The sequence below is a fragment of the Podarcis gaigeae genome (genome assembly GCF_964106915.1).
Source record: "Podarcis gaigeae genome assembly, chromosome: 10".
Taxonomy (NCBI): Eukaryota; Metazoa; Chordata; class Lepidosauria; order Squamata; family Lacertidae; genus Podarcis; species Podarcis gaigeae.
The window spans coordinates 33,623,149-33,641,362 of NC_139686.1; the positions used below are offsets into that span (position 1 = coordinate 33,623,149).

Consider the following 18,214-nt stretch of genomic DNA (forward strand, 5'->3'; position numbering starts at 1 on the left):
GTGGCAGGCAGCCTCACTTCTAAGATTCAGACATCTCTTGAAGATTTTTATGTGTTGCCAGTCCTATTCAATGGTTTACACTTTTAAGATGAGGCACTCATTTTTACAAATATTCTGTATTGCTGTTAATTGTATTTTATCTCTTTTGTAGATCCTCTTGTACACCGCACTGAAATTTTGCATGTGAGTGGTATATAAATATTTTAAATAAATAAAATTAATATGTAATGTAACAACATTGAGAGTCCACTAGCACATACTATGCAACTTGCCAACATAAAATTCAACAGCAAATTCAAAAAAAAATCCTTCTTTCTGCATATTGACCCTGAATTAGCAGGTAAAATCCCCACACTAATATAAAAAACCCTTGCAACTCTTAATTATATTATGACTTAATTTAGATAACATATTCAGTGTATTTGGCCTTGTAATCAAGTTTAGCACTGCTGAAAACAGTATTTTCACTGGGAAATACTGTTCCTATGATTTAAAAAGAAGTCAATAATTACTAAAATATTTGTTAAACTATCTGAAGATAGCTTTCTCACATTGATGGCTAAGTCAGTGAAGCCTGATGTCCACCATTTGTAAATAAAAGATATTAGTTAAAAAAGTAAGTACCTCAAAGACCAATCTAAAAGCCAAGAAAGATTTTTCATCCAATAAGAAAGGTGCAAAATTCAGGAGAAGGGCAAAGCAAAAAATATTTCATGCATATTATGCCTCAGAAAGCTAGAAGCTCTGTCAGAGATGACATAATTATTTAAGGACATCTGTCTTCTCCTAAAATGGGGCGCATAAATGGAAAACTAATAGGCACATACATCATAAAGCCAAGACATTTCTTCAAGAGAGTCAAGGGGAAGGTTAATACAATATGCAGAAAGTTAAGATATTGAAAGCTGCCAGAATGCTCATTAGAGACAATGTTTTCAACATCAAAATATCCATAACCTAACAAGGAACGGTAACTAGTCACAACTTCCAAGTTGTGTTAGCAATTACTACACTTAATTGTAAATCCCAGGCTTTTCATTTTTTGATAAACTTTTCACATGCACGCAGAAAGAGATTAATGCTTTTCAGCACAAGGTTTTATGCCATACAACCAACTTGCCTGTCCCTGGTACAACTTACTGCAGAAGCTTTATATTTCATAATATTAGTTGAATTGTTTTAGTCTTCTAGCATCCCTAAAGCAGCTATGACCACTACTACAATAAAGAGCTTCAAAGATCTATTTTTGAATCAAGCCTCTGAATAGCACAGGCTAAGAATCTAAGTAAGTAAATTAGCAAACACTGTTTTCTGTAGGTTGTGTTCAGAGTTCCTCAAGAGTTTGTGTGGTGTAGTCAAAGCATTGCAGTAGGTTCAAATCCTTACTCATCTGTGAAGCTCACTTAACCAGTCTTCCTCAGCCCACAGAGTTGTTGCAAGGAAAAACATGGGAGTGAAAGAAACAAATTTTACAAGTAGCATAATGTTTACTAAATCAAAGGGGTAGGAAACATATTTCATTCAGCTACACTACAACACTCTACTTCAGAATATACCACGTATTTAGAAGGTGGTTTTGACTCATTGCTCTCAAACTTTTTTCTCAGGACCACAACTTTCAAAATAAAAAATTGCTCATGCCACACTGATTTTTTTTATTGATAAGAAATAAATTGGAGAACAAAAAGAAGCAACTCCTGGCAGTGCTTGATTTTGAAAAGGTATCTATCCATAGTCTGCAAACAAACAAACAAACAAACAAACAAACAAATGATACTATACTCCACGATACTACACTGAAATGGTTAAGTGTTTCTTTGATTGCCCTTGAATCTTCCTGCAACCCTTGCCATCTTCTCTGGCCACACCAGTGTGATGTGCCACACCCTTTGAGAACCACTGCTCTAGAGTTCTCTTCTACTGAAGAGCAGGAAATGGATTTTTCAGGCTAGGCCAGAGTTCAGAGACTTCACACATTCAAACACCACTTCCACACTAACACAGCTGATTGTTAAGTTCAGTGATGGCCCCTTTTATCTAATGGAATATGAATGGGAGGGTCCTTAGCGGACATCTTTTCTGGGTCACATAGAGAATCTAAAATGCTTCTCTGCATGTTTTTATATCCTGACATAATTACTAGCTTTTTCCATGTTCAAACTATATATCTAAGCAAGAGTCAAAGCTAAGACTAAAGTGCCAAAGAAATGCTTTTGTAACCAGAATGAAGAGACAGGTGTTGTGACCATGTTACAGATTTTATGATAAGCTGCAAATCCTATGGATTCCCAAAATACTAACATCCCAAGGAGAAGACCACTGCAAGTTATGATGGAAGGAATAGGTTACTTGAAGTTTGCTCTAAAATTCCAAAAGGTATTATCATGAAGTGATGCTTCCTATGCCACAAAGGCTTGTGTGTGTCAGCTACGAAGTACACTCTTCCAGTGAGAAACAATAATGCCAGCTGGAGTGAAATGTTACAAAAATGAAGGGCAAGGGATTAAAGTGAATGGTATAGGTGTCAGATGGCTTCATATACAGGATCATAAAGAATATTTTTCACACAATTTTAAATTTACTGGCTCATCAATGTAAGATTTCAGATACAATTGAAGATGATAGAGTTCAAATGGCAATGGAGAGAAAAGATATAGCTATTGCATTGGCAGCACACTGGTTGATAAATTCCCTCCCCAGTGAAGTTCATCTGGTGCCTACATTGTTGTTTTTCAGACATCCGGTTGGGGCATTTTTATTCTCTCAGGCATTTTAAATTATTTAAAAAAAGAGAGATTTGAGTGAAAAGGAAACTGAATTTTAATCACTTTAACCGAGTTATCCATTCTGCTGACTTTGGAAAGTGCAAGGACCCCAGGATATATATTGTATGAAAGCAGTATACAAAAACTTCAAAAAATAAATTAAAAAATAGCTTTTTCCTGCCATACATGCCAAGCATCATGAACCGGGACTGAAGAATTCATTTTTTTAAAAAAGTTAAAATGTAATCTACTTATGCAATTAAGTAAACTATATATTTAAAATAAAGATCAACTCCACAGCATGATCAAGACTGTCAATGTAAATCATAAAATCACTTTTGAAATAAGGATGATTGGACATACGATACTCCACTTTCCTTATAAAGCTCATTATAAGGCTAAATTCCAAGCTAAACATTTCATTTCCAAAATGCATAAAAACACATTTCCATCATGATAGTTACATTATCAATTCCAGTACCAAATACCATCAACCCCTTCTCGCTACTCTGATTTAGAGAAGCTGAAGGCATGAAGAAGGCTCACTGATGCTTTCTCAGCGCACTTACCTGCTATAGGGATCCCTCCTAGACCTGTGCTGTGTTGCGGTGGGAGGTTTAAGTCCAAGAAATTACTATTTGAAGGGGGATTTGCTGTGTGGTTCAAGTGCATGATGTTATTGCGTGGGAAGGCCATCCAAGGATAGCGAGCGGCTTGGCCTGGAAAACTGAAGGAGTTGTAAACTGCTCGATGCTGTTGAAATTGCGGGAACCTCTGTGGCAAGACTGAAAATGTGCTATTGAGAGAGTTGGCATTTGCGGGCGCAGCAGGATGAAGAAATCCAGAGCCTGACCCTTTGGCGGTTGTAGTGTGTGGGGAAGGGTTCTGGAGAGACGTGGGCGAGAGGGAGGGTTGGTCTTGGACCGACAGTTCCTTCTCGATCAGGTCTGCTAAGGCTTTGCGGGTGATATCAAAGGGATCAAACCCCAAGTCATCTTCTTGCTGTTTGGAAGAACCAAATCCAAACGCCGCTTGCCAGTCTGTAGACGAGGATACTGGGATGGTTTCTGTGGGATTTAAAACAGGTTATTAAAGACAAAGTTGCATTTTCCCAGCTTAATATGAGTTAAAATACTGACCCGATTTCCCTTTCCAATAATTGGTTATTCTCATTCCTATGGCAGTTTTCCCCAGCCTGGTACTCTCCAGGTGTTTTGGATTATAATTCCCATTGGTCCTTGGAGTTGTAGTCCAAAATATCTGGAGAGTAACAGGTTGGGAAATCCTCTTCTAGGGGCAACTGGTTTTTAGATTAAAGCTCACAATATCCTTTATGTTCTAGTGGTGTACAGTTAGCAAGAAAGCAACTTTCTTTATCTTTGCATTTTTCTTCCCTATACAGTGGTACCCCACAAGATGAACGCATCAGAAGACGAAAAACTCGCTAGACGAAGGAGTTTTTCATTTTCTTAGCCGCTTCGCAAGACGCATTTCCCTATGGGCTTGCTTCGCAAAATGAAGCTTGCCCCGCAAGCTCCGGGGATAGTGGGGAAGCGCGCGCGCCTTTCCCTCTCTCCCCGGACCCCTTTTGAACCAAGGGGCGGCAATGGGGAGAAGCGATTCTCCCCGCTGCCCCTTCCCTTGCTTTAAAACAATCAATTGATTGATTTTCAATGCATTCCTATGGGAAACCGTGCTTCGCAAGACGAAAAACTCGCAAGAAGAAAAAACATGCGGACCGAACGAGGCACCACTGTAGTTCTAAACTGATCCTCTACTTGGGATTTTCACATTTCTGTCTCACCTGAAAAGCTGCTCCCGAAGGTAACAAGCTCCTTCAGAAAATTGAGGTGGAGGCTGTGTGGGCCTACTATGGAAGTTGCTGAAAAATCTGGCAAAAGCACCTCATGGTTTTCAAGATCCAACCCTATGAATTTCCCATCCACCTTCTGCAACACATTACAGTAGCACTTCTTCATCTTTTAAATGTAAGAAGCCACTCTTTCCACTGCATATATTTCTTGCTAGAGGCTAGATAATACAAGAGATATCCTACATGACGAAACTTGATTGAGAAGCACTGTTCAGTTACTAATGAAAATGCCTCACTGCTTGTAATTTTAAGCAAAATGTTCTTATTGGTCTCATTGCTCATTAGCATCAATGACCATATGCATACAAGCACAAAGTATGATTTATGTAAGGTTTTCTTTATTTTGAATCTTTATTTTGAATCTACATTTCCACCAGCTATGAAAAAAGTAAAGCACTTTACAAAATAATAATTGTAACATATTCACAAGTTCTTTAAACTGGAGTACTGAGCAGCACAGTCAAGTTCATGCTAAACTATAAGTAAATGTAAGAGCCTGAAGATATTATTTCAAGCTACTGCGTGCATGGGTTGTCTAACTAATACTATACCTGATGTGAAGAGGCTCTGTGGCTCTGGTGCCATCGGCCAGTCATTTGAAGTCTGTGGGGAGCTGGGAAATGGAGGGAGTCCACTTGGAATAGGGTTGGGGTGCCGGAAGTTGTCCGAGAAGAGAGACTGTGACTCTGTTATAGCCCCTTCAAAGGGAGACCGTGCACTGTGATTGGATGAACTGATGGGGATGACTGAATTGGATTTTGATAAGCCGGGTGGTGGTGAAGGTGTGTCACTATTTGATATCTAAAAAGAAAAAGAAAACAGTTTTACAATTGTATAGTAAAAACAGTTTCTTCTTTTAACAACCATTTGGTCATTTCCAAATAACATGTGTTTTTACAGCTAGTATAAAGTTTTAATCAAGCAACCAACTTATGCAGCTGATAGGCAGGAAGGTATATTTAAGATTATGGCAAATAAATATTTCAACAGACAATATAGTCCTTTTGCAAATATAAGGGTATGCAGTTAACAAGAGTTAAAAAGCGTTGGTTCTCAAATCTTACCTGCTGCGAGTTATCACAGTTTCCTATACTGAGAGAATCTGAAGGTTTGTCGATAGTGCTAGAGAGAAAGAAAAACTATTAGGCAAATGTATAAGACACAGCCTGATGGCCTGAAACTGTAGGAATAAATTTAAAAAGTAATTTTAGAAAACCTAGTTCATGGAGATAACTGACAACAAGCTGATTAGCTCCATCTTGCACATTCTGCTTGTTCATTGGTACTCAGTGTAACCTCACAGCAATCAAAGTTTGTCTATTGCCCCTACTATCAGCCCCCGACATTAAACTGGTGTCCATGAAGCAGGCGCCATATCTATTTATAAGAGCTTTGTGCTCAACTTGAGATTGATGGAGCTCAGAGGACTCCCCAATTTAGATTTCAGTACACTGAGTTGTAAAGAGAGGAGAGACATTAAAGAAAGAGAAGAGGCAAAAGGAATAAAGGTAAAAGAGAAAATGAATGAACCAATAATATTATTCACCACAGCAGAAAAGCTCACTTCTCCTTTGTGCTGCTTCAGTTTCAAGACAATCGGAATGCTGTCACAACCTCTCACTTAAACACAAGAGGAGACAAAACTGAAGCTCCAGCCGCTCATGCATCCACTCACCCAAAATCAGAACCGCAGAGCAACAGGAAGAGCCAGGAAAGGACAAGACAAAACTTGGAATAAGATCAGCAATTACAAAAACCATGAAAAGAATGAGTTGAGGAAGGAATGGTGACAGCAGGACAAGGAGAGATACCAGATCAGGTGCTGTCAAAAGCTAAGTGAGTGAAGGGGATCAGGCCAGGCATGCATGATGGAAGGTGCACTGGCTGGGTTCAGGCTGCAAATGTATGCTAGCACAACCTGCAGTATTAAGTAAGGCTAACATTTGAGACACTAGAAGACACCAAGATGCTAGAAAATGAATTGGCTGATATGGCAGTTCAACTGGAATATAATATACTGTCACTATCTGTTGACAAACCCAGCAGGTGTTGCAGTAAGCCACTGGACATCAACTGATGGACAAATGCAAATATTCAGAAACTATCTGCCTGCTATGTGACCTTAAGACTGAAAGCGTCTCACAGCCAATGACCAAAGCATCTGGGTTACACAAGTGAGCTTCCTCAGTGGTTCAAATGTGAAATTGCTGATCTTCTAATATAAATATGTAATTTGTCCCTAAAATCAGCCTCCATACTAGAGGACTGGAAACTGCTCAATGTAGCTAGCACCTATTGTTTTAAAAGAATCCAGCTAGGACTTGGAACTTTATAGGCAGCTTAACTTAACATCTAGTCTAGTAAAACTGGTGGGCAGAATTATTAAAAAATGAATTACCAAACATGCAGAAGAGCAAGTCAGGCTGAAGCAAAAGCAGCATGGCTTCCACAAGGGTATGTCCTGTCTCACCAACCCATTAAAGTTCTTTGAGGGTGTCAACAAGCATGTAAGTAGAGGTATCCAAGTTGACATTGTATACTTGAGACTCTCAAAAAGCTTTTGATAAATTCTCTCACCAAAAGAACCTAGAACAAGTTTAGCAGTCATGGGAAAAGAAGACAGGTCCTCTTATGGATGAGCAACTGGTTAAGTAACAGAAAGCAGGAATAAATAAGACGGTTGTTCCTCTATAGGGAATGCAAAAATCAGTACTGTAACCAGTGCTTTTTAACTTGTTCATAAATGACCTGGAGTTAGGGGCAAGTACAGAAGTAACCTGGTTTGCTGATGACACTAAGTTGTTCAGAGTATTAAAAACAAAGAAATTGCAAGGAGATCCAAAAAGGTATATTGAAACTAGGTGAAGGTGCATTAAAATGGGAAATGTTGTTTGATGTGAGCAAGTGTAAAGTGATGCATAGTGGAGCAAAAACCCCTAACTTTACATATACACTTATGAGGTCCAAACTGGTTGTGACTGATCAGGAAGGAGATCTTGGGGTCAAACTGGATAGCTCAATTAAGATGTCAACCAAGTGAGCATCTATTAAAATAGTCATATATAAAACAATATATATATTTTCTTTTTCTGCACTAGTTAAACATAAAAAATTCAAACACCCTAAAACATAAGATTGATAAGCAAAGACATTCGAATTAATTACAATATTTGACAAAACAAGACCAATTTCCTCTCCTTTTTTCTCAAACTTGTTAGTTTTGCCCCAAGTGCATATTCCCACACTTGCTCTATCCAATCTCCTGCATATGGTATACTTTGCAGCCTCCAGTACTTTGTGTAAAGTGCTCTGGCTGCAGACACCATAATCCCTTATGCAACTGAATGACAACATAATCCTAACAGTTTAAAAGGTAAAGGTAAAGGTACCCCTGCCCGTACGGGCCAGTCTTGACAGACTCTGGGGTTGTGCGCCCATCTCACTCAAGAGGCCAGGGGCCAGCGCTGTCCGGAGACACTTCCGGGTCACGTGGCCAGCGTGACATCGCTGCTCTGGCGAGCCAGAGCCGCACACGGAAACGCCATTTACCTTCCCGCTGGTAAGCGGTCCCTATTTATCTACTTGCACCCGGAGGTGCTTTCGAACTGCTAGGTTGACAGGCGCTGGGACCGAGCAGCGGGAGCGCACCCCGTCGCAGGGATTCGAACCGCCGACCTTTCGATCGGCAAGTCCTAGGCGCTGAGGCTTTAACCCACAGCGCCACCTGCGTCCCAACAGTTTAAAAGGTAACAAAGAAAAAAGAGGGAGCGTCAAGCAGGCAAGTAAATCATTTGCTGATTTTATCTCAGCCATTGAGTGTAAATGAGCAGAATCACTTCCTGCTTTTAAGATTGATACTTGTAAGGTGTGACCCTGAATTTAGTGATCTATTCAAAGCTATACTGGTCATTCCTAATTCTAAGCACATAGACATATGTCTGTTTTCACGTGTCTGTGGATGATATTGGACTGGATAACCAAGACTATATACAGTCTCATCTGAATCAATTACAGAGGCAGGAAGTCAACATAAGAAAGTATTCTAAAAAGAATTTATGTTTGTTAAGTCATACAAACTCAAAAATCAAACAACCACTATACTCCAGCTATAGCCTACATTTTAGAGGTTTTGGCAGAACACTACTCTTTCAATATCTGTTGAATTATCTTAAGTCCACAGGCAAAGAGGGAAACATATAAATGTATATATTACATTGTTTCAGCCTACTTAACACTATATATATATTTTAAGCAAAGCATGGAGTAAAACTAGGTGAAACAGATTGTTTTTTCTTTGTGTAAAACTATTTAACACTCATAATGAACTGAAACTTTTAAATTAATTATTCAAACACAAAACTTAATTATTTCTTAATTATTTTCTCATTATTAGAAATATTGCAGTCTTTCAGGCCTGCGGCCAGAAACACAGCTGTCTCATAGAAGTTTCCAGATGTTCAAAACCCCTTTACTAATTAATAGGCTTGAGTTCTTGTTAAGTCTGTGATAGCATGCCTCTGAAAATCTTGATATCTGGATTAGACCTATGATCCACTTAGAGGAAGCGCTGAATATGGTTTCAAAAGTACCAAATCAGCCCATTTTAGGCATAAGACTAGCCACAGGCGAAGGCTGGAACCAAAAGATTCTTAAGGTAAGAGTAAAAAGCTCTTCCACTCACGGAGGAAAGGTTGCCAATTTTTTATTTCAACTGTAGTCCTTTTGTACCATGTTAAATCTTGCTCTGAAATGTTTTTTAACCTTCAGGAGTGGTTGTGGGATGGTGGTGGAGGAAGATGAGACAGTAGTGGGGAAAGATGAGAAAGTCCTATTCATTGTGTGGACTTTTAGATCCTGGTCAGCTGAACCAGTACTACAGATGTGTAGAACATTTTCAGATCATTTTTTCAGGCTCATAACTAAACAAGAGCCTAAGAGATGCTTAGCTTCATATAAAGCATTACTACAACATTTCAATAGTGCTATGGTAATCCACAATGGAATATCTAAAGCAGATATCTTCTCAGCAGGACAGCTTCAAAATTAGGTAATGGGATGTTTTTCTAAATAGAAAAGCTCTTCTATTGACATTCTACTTCCAAAAGTGCTGATGTCTGCAATGATTTCTAGTGATGAAGTCTGAAATATTAGGTCAATGTTAGAACAAGAATACAAGGTATTCAGTGAGTTACCCTATTTCCTAATAAGCTTCTTAGGCCCAGCTCATACATTACTGGTGCAACATGGAAGTAACCTCCTGTGTTCTGGTGCCTCATTAACACTAGAACACTAGAAGAAGAAACAATGGAGTCAGGCAACTTATATGACCAGTTTCCCACACCTCAACCTATTACAGGTGGGAAACTAGAGCCTAAGAAAGCAGTTTCCACACTGCAACACTACACATCAGTATTCCCAATTCAAAAGCATAATATGCTGTGCTATGCAACTTGCATTTTTAATCCAACTTGTTAAAAGCCCCACAATGATGCTTATGATGTAAGGAACATATTGCAGTATTAAACACAAATTCAAGTAGTCTTAGTAGTCTAAAGGGAGGGGAAAGCTGATGGATCTCAATCCAGTGCCATACTTGCTTAACAAAATGCCTGGGTGAAGAGTGTAATGTACTTCGATCTGCCAACTGAGATCAGAGTATTCAAGACAATTAATTAAATGACTCTTACCCAAAAGATGAGAGTTCCTACTATGCAACTTTTTCTCTTAAAGAACATTAAAAATTGTTTGCTGAAGTGAGGTACGTGGTTTGCTAGAACACAGACGCAGAAGGAAACTTGTTTCAAAATGCCTTGCCTTTTCCACAACCCTTACCTTTAAAAATCATCTTCTGGCCTAGACACAGACTTCTGAACAAACTGCCCATTGCAAAATAATGTGCAGTCCCCCCACCTAGGCATCACCTAGTGGTTCAGGCCAACCATTTTAACTTGAATCCAGCTCTCTTGACAGAGGCTAGAGAATCATCCCTCCACATCAGTGAGAGAGAAAGAAAGCTAACTAAAGTATAAAAGGCAGCACAATTACCCGAAATCTGAATCTGGACCATCTGGAGTCATGTGTTCTGAGTCTGTGCCATTTTCTAAAATAGGAGGCGTTTTCCTGTGTTCCATAGTTAAGCCGTTGACTGATTTACTTGAACTCTGTAATGATGGCCAGGCATCTTTGTTATTACTGTTGGGTCTGGAAAGAGGTGAAAGTAAAAGAGAGTTCAAGTTATGTAGAAAATCTTAATAGTGAAACACTGGGAAAATTATTCCTCATGCCATATACTGTGCAGAGGAATATGGAGGTCTTCAACAGAAAAGTTATTGTCTGCTATTAAGACTGTAGAAAGAAACTGTTTTCTTGCACCAGGCAGGCTGTTTACACTTATAGTTGTTTTTTAATTAGGTGAATCCCACCAAGACATGTGGTCCTTAAACTGTTCTTTCATCCCAACATTCTCCAGTTTTATGAGTAATGTTACCCCTACCCTTCATATGCTATATCCAAGCTTTGTCCTTGAGGATTTCCCCCATGTGACCGGCATTATACACTTCTGAAATATCACTGTACCGGTGCTGGTAAGCTCTAAGTTACCCAATTTGCCTTGTTTCAAATATTGATTCCCAAAGTTTCAAAACTCAGGCTAATATAAGCATAGATCACTAAATAAGGTTCTTTTGGTGTGTAAAATTGTTTGAGAGGATGAATAAAGGTAAACTGAAGCAGGGAATCACATCTTTAAACAGACATTCCCCTGCTGGGTTTTGTATGTATATGCAAATAAATATTAATATTTATCATCAACATAATTATAAATGTTTCTTTCTCCTAATTAGTCCTTCAGTTTCACCCTATTTTTAAAATCACCATCCCAGGAAGGAATGAAGGATATTTAGAACTGTAACTTATAATGATTATGTTTAGAGACCTGTGCTCTTTTCAAAATGTGTATCTTGTTTTGCCATTCATTCCTTGAAATGCAATAAATTTATGAGTTCTCAAAATGAATGTGGAACAGACACACCCTGCTTTTTAAAACCAAGCGTCACTGATGTAACTAACAAAAATTGATTGCATTTTCAATTTTTATATTGATTCCTCATCTTTCCATGCATTTCAGGATTGGTTCCATAAAACAGACACTACAAGAAGGTAAATATGGCACTGTCAGTTCCATTTATCAAGTTGAAAATTAGTCTGCCATGTAATTCTTATCTGCTTGCCTACCATGTTCTAAAGTTTACACCCACATAAAAGTTGCTTGTCTACATCTCTTCCAGATCTGAATGCTGGTAACTGATGAGTGAACTCACAAACTGGCTATTTTTGTCAGCATTTCAAGTTACTGCCCACAAGAACTGTATGAAATCAGAAAGCAGTGGGAATCACAGCCTTTTCTCTGGACCAATGGAAGTTAAGTTTGAGCAGAAAAAATAATAATAAAGAAATCATGAAAGAAAATCTTCATGAAGTATACAGCAGATGCATTTTCTGTTTTGAATGCAGAACCAACTTATTTGCCACTTAGATGACACTTGTTTCAGGAACAAAGCTGAACTCTATGCTTAAGAACTTAGATTCACAGCAAAGAGTGGCAAAAAACATCAAAACAGATGACAAGAGGATAGCAAGAACCTAACATTTATTCAGTTTCTTCAGCTTACTGGGATCTTATAAAATAAATCACTGGAGATGTAAGACTGCTGAGACAGCACAGACAATTCAGAATGAACCAGTAGGAAGCTTATTTCTACTTTGTTTTATGGTCCAGATAGAATGGTCATGCATACCCAATCTACCTTGGGCTTTTTTGTAAGAATGGTAATTAAGTTCTTGAAAAATTCCTACTGCAGAGACTGGACAGAGCCAAATTTGTAGCCATTTCTAAAGACATTGTATTCTTGCTGTTTCTTCTTGCCTTATGATGTGACTCCATCAGGTCTCAGAACACACAGTGAGAAAACATGACTTGACTCTTGCATGTTTGGTTTATTTCTTTTGATGCTCTTGAAGAAACAGTATTTCTCTCGCAAAGCTCACACTAATACAACAGCCAAGAGAGTAAGAAGGTATCATTATCCATATGAGAGGCTGGCACATGACAAAACTGATCTGATGTTCTGCCCAGAGTCAAAGTATCAACTTTCCTTAATACAAGATTTGTCTTTTCCTTTAACAGGCAATGCTGATCCGCTAAGATTTGACACTGGAAAAATTGTTTAGGATCCTGAGCAAGGTTGCTCTTGAAATCTTATTGGAAAAGGATCCCCATTAAGAAGGATCTAAAGAGTGCAAATTCTTGTTCACCAAAATCATTTGCCATGGTCACAAAGTTCAGGTGTTCAGTCACAAATAGATTTTCCCATTCATTTAGGTTTCCCTTATTAATAGTTCAAGAGGCTAAACCACAGGTAATAGTAGTCTGACTACCATTCAAACTCAAGAAGTATCTTGCAAGCACAAACCTTATGTCATATTCTAAATATTAATGGTGTTTCTGTTATTAAGTAATGTAAGCTTTTCCAGAAATAGACAACCACTTAAAATTGTTACTTGGAATAGATAGGTGCTAAATCAAAAAACCCTCAGCAACCTTTCATTAAACAGACATATAAATCTATGTTACTCTGTCAAAGTCTGCACCCTACATATTAGCAGCCAACGTATTGAAACAAAAATCTCAACTAAGTTGCAATGAGTCAGAACATTTTACACTAACTTTGTCTTTCAGATGAGTCCTTTGTGGCATTCTCACCTTCTAAAGGCAAGGTGGACTCACACATTCATAGTAATGTTGTGTTGTACTTAAAATGAGTAAATCTTGTATTTTGTATTTCCAGTTTAATGACATGCCCTGCTATTTCACACCAAACCATACTATTTTACAATTGTAAATGATGCACTAATGGGAACATCTGCTGAAACAGTTGTTTGAAAATGCTGCATACATCTGTATAATGATGCAAAGGAAGTAAGATGTCAAGTGTGCTGGCTTAAGCAGTAAGGCAGTGAAGCAGAGTGCTTAGAAAGAGGGGTAAAGGGGGAGGTTTGATGAAAACTAAAGAGCACACACAGAGAACCTTTACTTACACATCATACCTCTGTAGTGAAGTCACTTTGTTCTTGTTCTTGTCAACTGTATTTGAAGACAGCTGGAGGAAGTTGGGGTTTAACTTGTATAATTCCTGGAGTAACTTCTGTTCATATTCTTGATGCTTACCAGCCTGGGGTAGAAAAAAAGTTATAAAATAATGCAACTGTCAACCTGGCAATTTGCAGTGAAATCTTTACATCAAAATTTCATTTTTCGTGTTCAAATAAGAGAAGCTTGGTTATTTTAAGCTAGCCTAGTCCATGTCCCACCAAATCACAACACTATGACAACCATTTTGGGCTCTTTTGTAAGAATGTAAATTCAATGCTGCCTAAGGGAGTTTACTGTAAGCTGGTTAAGACATTTCTAAATTCATTGAAAGGTAACCTCAGAACAATTCATATTAATGATCACATTTCATAGGTGTACCCCACAATGCCCATTTCAGTTTCTTAGGTAACCTGCTCAGAAGGTGCAGAGTGATAAGTTAAAGGAAGGAGAGGTAACATGGGGGGCCACATTTCCCATCATCCCTGACCACTGCCCATACTTATTGGGGTTGATCTGAGTTCGGAGTTCTGGCCCTTGTTCTGCAGAATAGCATTCCTGTTGAGGTACAACAAGCACCCACTATCTGCACTTTTGATAACTATTATAGACATTTTTGTGCATTTATCCAGATGGATAAATGAATCTCTGTCATGAGTTTCTAATTTCTTTTAAATGTAGGGTTTTTTGAGTTTTTAATTTGCTGTTTTTATTGTGCATCGCCTTTAGATGATAATGTAGGAGATTTACTATTATATTATATTTATATAATACATAACTGCTACCTTTTATTCTCAGCTCAGTTTATAGAACTTCAAATCAGCAGCAAGAATGCTTCAAAGTCTTTATATTTCCTCTCAATCCAGCCCTGGGCATTATCTCCATTTCAAAAAGAAGGAGCAGAGAAGACAGTCAAGCCAGTTTGGAAATAAATATCCTGGCTGAACATATCCAGGCTGCCATGGTCAACCAGGGACCATCTTGGCTGTGAGACCTGGAAGACCTGCTTCCTGCACTGTAGGCCTTTTCCACTTGGCCTGGGAAGTTGGGGCCCTGGCTGACTCCAGTTACAAAAGCTGAAGCTGAACAGACCCTTAGGTTGGAGAATAGTGTGTGTGTGTTGGTATTGTTGCTCTTGCTTATATTAATTTTTGTATCTTTATTTTTAGATCTTATTATGATTTAAGGTGGAAATTGTTTTACTTGATTGTGCACTTCCTGGTATGTTTTATTTACTGTTTATGACTACTTTTGTTATATTTGTAACTATGTAATTGTTTTCACGTTGGAAGCCCCCTGGAGCATTGTTTGAACTATGGAAAGGTGGCATACAGATAAAATGATGCATGTATGCATGCTTCCCACTCTCCTCATGTGTTGCCTTAAATACTTCGATCGTGCATTCTCTAAACCGCATTCTGAAATCGAAACTGTAGTTTCATTTCTGATTTACTGGCTCAGATCAGAAATATGAGGCATTTAGAGTAATATTTCATGGTATAGGTTGCAACACACATACCTGCATCTCTTCTTTTGTAAAACTGGCTGCTTCATCCCCTAATTCATGTAGATACATACAGTCTGGTTTAGGACACTGCATATTCTTCAAAAAGTAACTGCAATATTTTGTGGTACCTAAAGACGCCTGGGGGGGAAACGAGACATTAACTATAAAGGACAACAAACTATATACTTTAGAAGTAAGCCTGTTTTAGAATCCATCTTCTGGTATCATGGTGCTCAGTTACATGTACTCATAGACATTTGCCATTACGTGTCTCTCTCTCTCTCTCTCTCTCTCTCTCTCTCACACACACACACACACACACACACACACACACACAACCTTATTCTTATATAGTTACAAACACATACATTCATATTACCTTAAGTGTTCTTCCATCTACTACCACATTATTGACACACTGTATGGCTCTGAGTGCATCTTCTGACCGGATGTAAGTTACATATGCACTTGCACTTGGACCCTAGATAATTAAAAAAAAGTGTGTGCGCATAGGTCAGTTTATCAGTCATCCTATAATGCAGCACTGAACTTCACAAAATTCTGAAGTACTTAATACATAAGAAGCCCTCGGCAAAGGATTCATTTGCAAAAGTGCAGTAGTAATTATTACTGCAATATTTGAATAATCAGTTTAAACATATTACAGAAGTGCCTGTGACTAATCGGACAGCAAATTTAAAACACATTTTGTCATAGAAGTACTTCTAAATACTCCACCTGGCAAGCACCATTTTAAGAGGCACTCCTATCCATAAAACAAACACAAAGGAATACTTCTAAGGCAATGTCTGCTACAACAGGAATGCAAAACCTAATTTTTTAAAAAAAAAACTATGTTCCTTGCTTCAGAGTGAGGAAACTATGTTTGTTTCTTCAGAACATATGAGTAAAATCAGTAGAATGAAGCAACTATATACCATACAAGGTTGGGCTTGCTGAAGTTAGGTTTGAATTGATGGTTTCCCAACTCTGTACACTGATATTCATAGCAACAAGGCTACAACAGCTTTACTCCAAAATCCTTACCATGCATTTGGATTCCCTTCTTTCTTTACAATTATGTTAACTTTTTGCCTGCTCTTTGCTCCTCTACCCATTTTGAAGCCAACTTCTAAAAACTTAAGCATTCCAAGTAACATATTCCTTTCCTACTTACAAACTTGAATGAAAAAGTAACATATACTTTGAAATAGGAATTAATTTTTTCATTAGTATGACAATAGCATATCAACCAGATTAGGGTATAATTAAAAATCTTCACCAAGGTATAATGCACACCCAGAAGTCAATACAATCTTTCTATTTAGTGAAAAACTATAACATATTTCGAGTATATCAGCTTCTGCACCAGCAAAACAGCTATAGTAAATCATGGGGTGCTTCAAGTTAGAATGCAACTACATTCCTGAACAGGGGTGTACAAAGCGGCAATAATAAGGAAGGTACATTCCAGACAGAACAAATGAAAAGATCTGGACACATGTTTGCAGGGGAATGCATTCATAGGCTACACTTAACTGAAATTACATTCTAATTGTAGAAATTCAGGGGCAGTTTACACCTTACTGCTGGGTAGTCTACGTTGTAGAATTAATCTGACTCTGGTTATTAGTACATGCAAACAAAAACAGAGCTGCCGAAATGTTCCTGTATGGAATGTTTTTGACCCAAGGATGTCAAAAATGAGTTGTCCATATGCAACTGAAACTGTTGGAACTCCAGCTAAACACCCACCTTTTACCTAGGTCAAGGGGAAATCAGTATCTTACCTGTGAGCCTGCATATGATGTGCTGTTGTTGATTACAACTTTGTGTATTTTACCAAATTTCCCAAAATATTCTGGCCTTTTCAAAACCTGTTTGGAAGATATAAAAGCAATATTAAGAAGCAGCTCAGACAAAACTCAGACTACTAATGGATGCCTAACTATTTTTGCTCCCTTTAAAAAATCTTTTAACCAAAGCAAGCAATGGAAAATTGCTAAGCAGTTACAAATGAACTATACAAAACATTGGTCTCGGGCTGTCAACTGGAGCGGCGCAGGGATCTCCACCCAGGCACGCAACTGGTACTGAGCACATACCATATTTCCTACAATTAGTGGCAGATAACTTCAATTCTCTCTCCTGAAGTCTAACAACACTGTATTATAATGAGTTCTTCTAACAGCCTGCAGTCCATAAATCACATAAAATTCCAAGTGAAGATTGAAAGGCATGCCAAGTGGGTACCAATTTAACAGGCCCACTGCCAGCAGGGACCCCAGACTATGAGCTTTCATTTAAAAAATCTAGCCCTCCTAGAAATAAATGTATAATGCAAGATATTCAGGTACCCTACTAAGCAATGTGCTAGGCTGTCTGCTCCTGTGTTTAAGTGTTTTTTAGCCAATGAATAAAGACAGAACTGTGATTGAAGAGTGCGCTTTGCGAGCCTCAAGAGAAAGAAATTCATGGGATCCTAAAGAGCTTCTGTTTTCCCCTCCCCTTTGGTGCACTTTTCCTGATTCCATCTCATTTTGTAGCACTTGGAACCTCTGGTATACGCTTTTTCCTTATCAACCAGAATGCATCTTCCCTATGGTGGGTTTGTCTGAGATCAGGTAGTCCCCAGAAGTTATTTTCTGAAATACTACTACACAGTAAGCATAGGTGAATGTTAAAGAAAAGCATGGTGAATTCAAAATTTGGAGGAATTGGGCGTGTCTCCTGCTGCGCAGGATCTATGGTGCAAGCATTAATTAACAATTCATTGCATAGCTATCAGCAAAAGGGCACAAAAATTTGAATATGAAAATGTCCTCTTTTGTGAGTAGATCAGAGGTCCCAATACAATGGTCCAGGCCCAGAAAATCCTGATAGCACTCCTGCAGATTGAGAACATAGTAATATGTCTCACT

General features: G+C 38.3%; 1 protein-coding gene across 13 annotated transcripts in view; it reads right to left on the minus strand.

Annotated features, from left to right (window-relative positions):
- The window catches only part of CNOT4 (CCR4-NOT transcription complex subunit 4), a 54,660-nt gene that overhangs the window by 16,654 nt on the left and 19,792 nt on the right, over nt 1–18,214 (minus strand). For 4 of the 13 annotated variants that reach the window (XM_083698623.1, XM_083698621.1, XM_083698627.1 and 1 more), the window contains exons 4-11: nt 17,084–17,170; nt 15,673–15,774; nt 15,306–15,431; nt 13,744–13,868; nt 10,684–10,839; nt 5,703–5,760; nt 5,190–5,439; nt 3,335–3,832 (exon numbers count right to left, since the gene is read on the minus strand). In XM_083698623.1, the coding sequence (XP_083554749.1) occupies nt 3,335–3,832; nt 5,190–5,439; nt 5,703–5,760; nt 10,684–10,839; nt 13,744–13,868; nt 15,306–15,431; nt 15,673–15,774; nt 17,084–17,170 (1,402 nt within the window). Of the gene's footprint in view, nt 1–3,334; nt 3,833–5,189; nt 5,440–5,702; nt 5,761–10,683; nt 10,840–13,734; nt 13,869–15,305; nt 15,432–15,672; nt 15,775–17,083; nt 17,171–18,214 lie in introns of all 13 variants that reach the window. The other 9 variants (XM_083698620.1, XM_083698626.1, XM_083698628.1 and 6 more) reach the window with 3 other exon arrangements.